At 52.5% G+C, this 9305-nt stretch overlaps 1 protein-coding gene across 1 annotated transcript; it reads left to right on the forward strand.

Annotated features, from left to right (window-relative positions):
* The first annotated feature begins 5767 nt into the window (after positions 1-5767).
* Positions 5768-9305, forward strand: MLN (motilin). Its single transcript, XM_054648548.2, has 4 exons — positions 5768-5913; positions 7109-7225; positions 8344-8446; positions 9229-9305. The coding sequence occupies exons 1-4, from the start codon at positions 5797-5799 to the stop codon at positions 9303-9305; spliced, it is 414 nt and encodes a 137-aa protein (XP_054504523.1). The 5' UTR covers positions 5768-5796.

Below are 9305 nucleotides of genomic sequence, written 5' to 3' on the forward strand. Positions count from 1 at the left end.
TGTGTGGCTCGTGCTGCAGCTCCATCCCAGCACGATCCCTCCAAGCACGTGCAGCTCCTGCTCCAGAGAACAATAAACCAAACAGCCCCGTGCAGGGGAGCCCAGGCAGGATTGTCTGGAGAAATGATGCATTTTCCCACCCCTTTCATTAATATTTATTCTTCTTAATTCCCAATCTTTACTGTTTAGCCCTCTAAAGCCTTTGTGGTTGAGAGGCTCTTGCTGAGGTTGCTATTCCGCGCCGAAGCAAAATATCCAAGGATTAAACGGGCATTTTATCAAAAGTGAGCCCTGTGCTGGGATCAGGCCTGGCTGTACAGGCCCTGAGGCCCTGCAGATCTTTCTGCTGCTGTCACAATTTTCCATTCTGTTTTTCCCACATCCCAGCTGGGATGGATGTGCTGCTGCTCCTCTCCGAGTCCCTCCTGGGATCCCTCGCCTGGGAGCTCACTGACCTGCCACAGGAGTCTCTTTTTCACCCTGAAGCCATCCAGCTCTGCCTCCTTGCTCCTCCCAGGATGAACTGGTGCCTTGAGAGCCAGAACCCTTCTCCTCTGTGGCAGATAAATGGCCACTGATTGCTGAGAGGTGCTGGGATGAACAGGGAGACTCCAGTGAGAGCACCAATAAATCCTGGGAATCTGGCATCATCCAGTCTGGGGAAATCTGCTGGCAGCTGGCACTGCTGAGCACAAAGATGCTGGACCCCTTCTGTCTCCCCTTTTCTTTCTTTCCATCCTTTCATTCTACGCCCCAATTGTTTTCCCTGCTCTTCTTTCCCTCTCTTTTTTTCCCTCCTCTCCTTCCCCCACAATTGTTTTCCCTGCCCTTCTTTCCTTCCTCTTTTCTTTCTTTTCCTCTTCTTCTTCCTTCTGCTTGTTTTCCCTGCTTTCCTTTCCCTCTCTTTTTTCCCTTCCTTTTCTTTCCCCCCCAGTTGTTTTTCCTGCCCTTCTTTCCCCTCCTCTTCTTTCTCTCCCTCCTTTTCTCCCCCCTCAGTTGTGTTCCCTGCCCATTTTCCCCTCAAAAGCCCCCCCAAAAACCATCTGGGGCTTCTTCTGGTGCCTTGGTGTTGGTGCTTGCAGGGCTCAACCTGATCCATTGGTGTTGGACATGGGAACAGGGCAGGGGAAGGAGGGAATGAGGCAATGAAAGGTCAGAGGGTGCCTGGAGTATGGAAAAACTGAATTCCTCCTCACCAAAATGAATAAATGTCCCCTGGGAGCAGGGCAGGGATCTCTTTGGCTGAAATCTGAGTGATTTCCCTGCCTCTGAGCTCTCCCATCACCTGCCTGGGGTCACAGCACCCCAAAAGGACAGTGGGGTGCCCAGGGATGTCACCCAGCCCCACGGGACAGACCAGTCACATCCCTCCCTGGGTGTGAGGCTGCATTTTGTACCATTCCTAAAAATATTCCTGATCCCTCAAGTGAAAACCGGGTGGCTCAGATTTGAAAACCAAAATGGGAACAGCTGAGCTGCATCCATGGTGTTTTCTCACCTCCTCTCCCTTCTCTCTTCACTCCTTCCACATCGGGGAGAGGGTGGCAAAGGAGTGACCGAAAATGTAGAGAAACCAGGCAATGAAACATTTTTCTCCTGTTTATTTCTTTCCTTATTTGAGAGAAGAGAAAGTTTTTCTAAGCCCAGACATATATTTTATTAGAGAAAGGGATTTTAAATTTTTTTTTAAATCTCAATGAAAGAGGATTGTTATGGTTTTGGTCAGTGCCTGTCCCCTCCAGCCCTTGTAGAGAAGCCAAATCCACCCAGGCTCTGTCCAGAAAACCATTTTCCCTCTCTTTTATTCTTTCATGGAAAACTGAGGCAGCAGGTAGAATTTCCCCAGTTCTGGGGTGCACAGGTCACCTCAGAGCTGGTTTCAGAGAGCTTTGGGTGTGCTGCTGGCACAGGCAGCTCGTTCTGCCCCCTTTCCTTGGCACTGCCAGGCCCAATGGACTGCACTCCACTGCCAGTTCCCTGGGAAAACGACTCCCAGTCATGCCACATGTTTAACTTCCAGAGCAAGCAGAGCTGCGCTCAAACCCATCCTGCCCATCATGTTTCTGTTGCCTCTAACCTCTGCTGCCACTTGGCAGGGGAGTTTCAGGGGCTGCAGGTTGCAAACTGTGCCAGGGATGCAGCAGGATGGAATTGTGGAATTACAGAGCTGGCAGGGAGACCTCCAGCTGGGGTTTTTTATTTTCATTTATCCTTGTTTTGCAGCCAGGATGTGCCAAAAGCTGCATTTATGGACTGGGCCGAGCCAGAGCCAGGAGGTGCCTGTTGCTCCCACCTGCCCTGGCACTCCCAGACCTGGAGTCAGATCCTTTATTTTCAGCTCCACGATTCCTTCCTGTCGGAGCACTCTTGCATAATTAAGAGGTGAAGCTGGCAGGCTGCATGCAGCTAATACAGATATGATTAATTTTCATCCCTCTGTTTGATTTGGAAGGCTGTCCTTCCCCAGGCAGAAGGCTCCATCCCAGATGCATGGAAAGCTGCCAGACAGACACATCTTGGAGGGACAGTGGGACAAGACACGGGGAAGTTCAGTGCTTTGGAAAAGTGACCTTTCTTGGTAACTCATTTGTCACTTCCCAGCACCATCTGCTGACTCTTCAGCTGCATCTATCACAACCATGTGAAGAAAAGCACTGGAAAAGTCAATTAAAATGGGAATGGGATGGGGTTTGTGCAAATTGTTTAGGGAAGGGAGGGCTCACCCCACACTGTGTGGGTGACATCCTTTGCATCACCCTCAGCCACATTCCCGGGGAGGTTTCCAGGGAGCAAAGCTGAGCTGGAGTCTCTGGGAGCTTTGTGATAAGCTGGGGAGGATGCCCAGGGATCCAGGAAGCACCTGAGTGCTGGACACGAGGTTTTTCAGGAGGGCTGTGTCCCAAATCGAGCGGTATTGACAGCTGTGACAGCAGCAGGTCCCTGTGACACCTGGTGTGCCCGTGTCCTATTGACTGCCTTCAGTGGGGCCAGGTGACAAACAGCATTCCCAGGTGAGAAATGGCATTCCCAGGTGACAAACAGCATTCCCAGGTGACAAATGGCATTCCCAGGTGAAAAATGGCATTCCCAGGTGACAAACAGCATTCCCAGGTGACAAATGGCATTCCCAGGTGAAAAATGGCATTCCCAGGTGAAAAATGGCATTCCCAGGTGACAAATGCCATTCCCAGGTGACAAATGCCATTCCTGGGCTGGGCAATGGCTGTTCCCCATATCCCTCCCCGGGCAGGCAGGAATGCTCCCCCTCTCCCGTGGATGCAGGAGGATTTCATGGCTTTCCAGCTCATGTTTCCCTCCTGCTCCTCGCCTGGCGGCTCCCAGACTCCCTCAGGAGCAGCACCAGGATGTGCCTGGCCTGATCCCAAACCCTCTGGCATCAGCTCCTGGCTGACGGTCCTGGGAGAGCATGGATGAGTTGTTGCTCAATTCCCTCCCTCTCTCAGCACCTCGTTTGTCTGGAGAGGGATGACAGTGCAGGATTTCTGTTCCCGAGGGGGATCAGCGTGCCAGGCTCAGTGAGGATGGGAGAAGGGGCCACTTGAAGGCTCCAAGTGGCAATTTTGATATTATTGTGATTTGCAATTACAGTAGAAATATAATTGACACAGGTGTCATTGTAGTGCTGGGACATTCACATCCTAAGAAACTCATTCTGCAGGTTCAGTGTCTAGAAACACAAGCCAGGAGAGAGGAATTTCTCTTAAAGATGGAGAAACTGAGGCAGCAGCTGATCTGCCACAGCTGTGGGACCACCAGGAACAGCTAAAGAACGTGGGGAGGGAGCAGAAGGGATCTGCCTGGAAACGAGGAACTCAGAAAACTCCAGTGCAGATAACATTCCCTGCCTGGGAAAGCCGTTTCCATGCAGGCCAGGCAGCTGGACAGGGTCACAGGTGAGCGGCTGCAGTGCCTGCAGGGGTTTATAAAGGGAGGAGAAGCAGCAGGGGCACCCAGGTGTGACAGGAGGGAGAAGAGCTCTGACCTCCAGTGTCCGTGGCTGCACTCCCAGGTAGGTCTTGGCAGCTCTTGGCCACAGCAGAGCCAGCTCAGAGGAGGAGGAGGGAATGAAATTGATGCTGAAACAATGGGGAAGGTGCTTTTTCCCTCATCCCCACCTCGGGAGCACCGATTCCAGCAGCTCCTGCCTCCTGTGGGCACCTGGCAGACACTGGGCACTGCCACGGAGCTGTGGGAGCCCCAGTGCCCTCTGAGCAGGCAGGAAATGACCCTCAGAGACAGCTCCTAGGGCCAGGAATGGTTGGATTTTTGGGGAGACAGGTCAGTAGAGAATGTCCTGTCACTGTGCCAGCTGCCCACCCCTCCTGCCCCCAGGCTGGCACCTGACTGGGTTTTGAGGGGTGTCCCAGCCCTGTGTGCCCGCAGGGCTGATGCTGAACTCAGGATCCTCCTGCTTTTTGCTTTTCCCTGTGGAGCTGGGAAGCAAATGCACCAAGTGCTCTCTGCCTGGAGAGGTGCTGAGCTGGAGATCTCAGGGCTGGAATACAGGTCCTGCTTGCCAGGCAAGGGAGGGCTCTCAGCAGGGCTGTTTCTGAGTGGGGAGGTCTGTGTGGGTGTTTTTCTGGGAGAAGAGGGAGAGAATCAATTCCCCAAGGGATTAGCCAAGAAGAGATGAAGGAAGTGACTGGGTGTGTTTTCTTTGTATTCAGCAGTATTTTATTTATTTATATATTTACTGCAGCGATAGAACAAATGAAAAAGCACCAAAGATTGATGCTGCTGAGGTTGCATTGCAAGGGCAGAGCTGGAGAATTCCTGCTTGGATCCCTGCAGGAAACAGGGCTGGGACAGCCTGGGATGTCCCAGGGCAGGAGGTGGCTCTGGTGGCCCAGTCTGGGTGGGCAGGGGGAGATGGCACCAGTGCAGTGCCCAGGGCAGGGAGAGGAGAGCGTGTGACTGGCAGGTGCTATGGAAAGGGAATATTTATTAACTTCCACTGGCCTTTGGTTCAATACCAGCTGATATTTATGGGAAATCTAATTCAGGAGTCAAATCTAACTTAACAATGTCTTCTCAATAATGTCCAAACCAAGAGGTTGCTGAAACTAATTAAGGATCAGGCTCCAATCAGGTGGAGAAGTTAAGCAGTAGGACCAGACTTCATTAAGTCTGTCCAGAGAGAATATTTTAATATTTAAAGAGAACATTCAATGTTTACATAAGTCCTTTCCTGAGGTGAAGTCACAGTTAGATCACTTCAGAGGTGGTTTTTAAAGCCCTTTATTCCAGGCTCAGACAGAAAGCGCCTTTCCCATTTCCCTTGGACTCAATGAGGCTTCTTAAGAGACCCAGTCCACCCAGGAAGGTTTTCAGTGGTGAGGAAAATCAAAACAAAAATTTAAAAACCAGCTGGTTGAAGGATTTTCTCTTTACAGCACCTCTGTCTGCCATGCTGGGATTGATGGGTTTGCTCTGGATGTGTTCAGGTCTTAAACCAACACAGCTGCAGGGCTGAGGCTCCAGAACTCAGGGAGGCTTGAGCAGTCCTGAAGGGCTGGGCTTGAAATCCTTGGAGATGTTGCTCAAGAACAAATCTGTTTACACAAACAGCTTTGAGAAGAGAATTGTCAGTCAAGGCACTTCTATTCTCAGTCAAAGCACTTCTATTCTCAGCTCAGGAGCAACTGGAAGAGTAAATATCCCTCAGGTGGGCTGGGGCTGAGCTGGGCTGCAGCTGGTGCAGAGCCAAAGGCGTTTTTGTCACAACTCCCTCTCCTGCCCTGGTGTCTCCTTTCCTGTGCTGCCCAGGCTCTCAGGATGGTTTCGAGGAAGGTGGTGGCCAGTTTGCTGCTGGTGTCCCTGCTGTCCGTGCTGGCTGAGCAGACCCAAGGCTTCATGCCCTTTTTCACCCAGAGTGACTTCCAGAAAATGCAGGTAACCCCTCTGGAATGAATAAACCAGGATAGGTTTCTCCTGCCCTCATCCCCCAGACTGCAGTGCACACCAACAGGAGACACTGTGATACCCTTCTCCCAAAATCCACGGCTTTGGGGGGAGGCAGAGGGGATTTTTAAGGTATGAGACAGAAAGGGAGAGCCTGGACCCCTCCTTACCAAAGGTCTGCCACACCTGTGGGGGTGTCACCTGCAGTCCCTGCGGGTCCTTTCCCTTTCCTGGAGCTGGAATTCTTCCAGAGCAGCTGCAGCCTCCCATCAGCTCAGCGATGGCTCTTTTGTTGTAACAAATAATTAACCATCCCCCGGCTGGTTGTCACCTCTGGGACGTGCCGAGAGAACGTTTTTCCTTTTGAAGTGAAACAAATACCGTTGAAAGGTGTCAGGCAGGCTCGGAGACGGCAGCTTCTGAAACGCAGCCCCAGCGAGCTTCCCCCGCACTGCCGAGCCCCTGGATACCGGGAGAAATCCCATTCCCAACACCTCCCCCCGGATAACAATTGCTGTTTGTGGGGAGCACAGGCATTCTTCAAAGTCCTTGGGGAGGATGGAGACACAATCCTCCGTGTCTGCCAGGGATTGGGGTTTTCTGGATGAACAAAGGGGAAATCTGTCCCCCCAAGGCTGTCCCTGCCCCTCCTGTGCTCACATGCTGGACACTGAGCGGGGCCTGTGCCACATTTGATGTGTCCTGCTGTGTCTGTCACATTCCAAAGCACCTCTGGCTTTTCCCAGAGGGTCCTGAAGGCAGCTAAATAAACGGGGATGGGCTGACATTACAGACCTGCAGAAAGGCTGGGAAAACGCGACCTCTGCACACGCAGGGCTGGGTTCAGTTTCCTTGCAGTGCTCCAGCACAGACCCAGGCCAGGCTCTGTGGGACAGCTGGGGAAGGTCCCAGTGCTGCTGTCAGCTCCCATCTCCTGCTGACAGGGCTCTGCCACCACACGGGGCTCCTGTTCACTGCAGACCCTCGCACCCTGCACCCAGCACTGCTGGATTTCAGTCCCCACTCAGGCCACAGCTGATGGGCCCTTCTCAGGAGGATTCCACCACCTCGCTGGGCCTGTGCCCAGCACTGTGGATTCCTGGCTGCTGGGGCAGCACAGGGTGTGTTTGCTGCTGCTGCCAGCATCACCAACTCACCCCCTCTGCTCTCTGCCCCGAAACTGCAGGAAAAGGAGAGGAACAAGGCAGGGCAGAAGAAATCCCTGAGCTTGCTGCAGCAGCTGGAGGAGGAAGGTTTCCCTGAGCAATCTGGTGTGGATCTCAATGCAGCCAAGGCCCTCCAGGTATGTGGAGCCACTGGACTCTGAGAAGCCCACGAGGACATGCAGGGGACAAGGAGTCCAAGAGATGTCCCCTGCCTGCCTGCCTGCTTATATCAGAAAGAAGTTTTAGCTCCACCCTAAATTATCTTGGTCGTTCACCCCTGAGATCCAGCAGCTTCTCCCTGGGGAAGATGAGAACAGCTTGAGGTCTCTTTGCCAGGCAGTGAAGCCCAGCCAGGTGCAAGGCAGGAACTCCCAGTTCTGCTTCAGCTCCTGCTCGGAGTCACCTCTGGCCCCAGAGTTTTCTGCACTGGAGAGGCCTTATTTAAAAACTTGGGCTCCAAGTCTGTACACAGAGCAGAAAATGGGCAATTTTAGGGATTGAAGTGCCAGGCTAAGCCCTCAAAGGCAGCCTTACCTGGCGAGCTAAGTCTGAAAATTGTGCTTTGCCATTTGAGCACAGGGAACGTTTTCCTGTGTGGGCAGTGCAGGGAGCTTGGCCATGCTCTGCCAGCAAAAGGAGGGTGCAGGTCCCCCCAAACAGGGACAGACCCAGTGGGACAGACAGCAGGACCAACCAGGCTGGAATTTGGCCGAGGCACAGCTTAATGTGCAGCTCCTCCTGCACTTGTGATGCACCAGCACTTGGTAACAGGATTTAAACAGCAAAATGCCCAGTTCAAAGTGTGAAATATCAGCACATCCCTCAGCTGGCCAGCACCAGAACAGAGCTCTTTGCTTCAGGCACAGCTGGCTCCAAGTCCAGCAGGCTGGAGCAGGACCACAGCTCGTCCTCAGCTGTTGCTAGGGCAGGAGCTCTGCAGGCTCAGGCTGGAAGGGTCCATGTGCCACACAGTGGAGGATTAGAAGGTTCAGAAATTATTTTCTTTGCATCCCTGCTGCCAGGAGGTGCCTTTATCTGGATTTCTGAGCCAGCCCACGGGTTATGCAACAGCACTCTGAACAACTCAAGAGTGTGTTGCCTTCAAAATGTTGCTTTTCCCCATATGAGGCTCATCCTCTTCCCTCCAAGTCCTAAACCCTCCACTAACTCAATCCAAGTGGGGTCAAAGCACCCCAACCTCCCTCCCTCTGCTCCCCTCACCTTTTTGTTCTGACTTCTCTGGTTTCCTCCACAGCAAGCCCTTCCTGTCAGAGCTTGGCTCACCCCAAGGCAGCTGGAAAAATACCAACATGTCCTGGAGAAACTGCTGGCAGAGCTGTTACAGGACACCCCAGATGGTACTGTCAGAGGGTTGATTTCTGCCTTGGGAATTCTGCCTTTCCTTCTTCTCACCAGCTCATCAGCACAGAGATATTTATATTCCCCAGAAGGGTTTTTGTGTCGTGTTTGCTCACTTTGTGGAGTCCTCAGATCCCAACCACTCCCGTGTGCACCCTTCTGGGAAGGTTATTTCCTCCTAAGGTGCTGCCCAGAGCTGATATTGACTGGAAGCAGCAACAAAACCCTTCCCAGCAGCTCTGTTTGCCACTTCCCTGCTCCTCCTCCTCCTCCTCCTCCCAAAAAGTCCTCAGTCTCCAGGGAACAATTTCCAGCAGAGCTTATAACAGCAACTGTACCTGCGAGGCAGCTCAGCATGTGCAGCCAGCTTGGAACACCTCGCTGCCTGCACGGGGGCTTAACACTGACACTTAATTACCCTGCAATTTGCTGCAAATCCTCCTTTTCCTTTGGGAAATCGTGTGTGGGAATTGCAGCAGCAAATATCCAGGGGCAGGCTGTTGTGCTGCTCTTCCTGCCTGCAGCTTGAGGGATGGTGGGATGGGGCTGTCCCTGAGCCTTTGCCTTTTCTGGGATGTTTAAGCCCAGGAAAGGGGGTCCAGCTCTCCCTGTGGGATTGCTCTGCTCTGCCTGTGCTCATCCCAGTTTGCCTCTGAGCTTTCAGCTGGGGAGCTGAGGAGGAGGAAACAACACATAAATCTGGCGTTCATTCAGTCTTTCCAGAGCTTTAAGGACACTTGTGCTTTTCTCTCTTTTCTGTTTAGCTGACTGATATCTGCAGGATCAGAAGAGAAAGTGATGGAGCTGCTCAAGCTGAAAGACTCCACTTATGTAAACGAAATTCGTGAGAGAGATTAA

Source organism: Agelaius phoeniceus, chromosome 25 (genome assembly GCF_051311805.1).
Source record: "Agelaius phoeniceus isolate bAgePho1 chromosome 25, bAgePho1.hap1, whole genome shotgun sequence".
NCBI classification, from domain to species: domain Eukaryota; kingdom Metazoa; phylum Chordata; class Aves; order Passeriformes; family Icteridae; genus Agelaius; species Agelaius phoeniceus.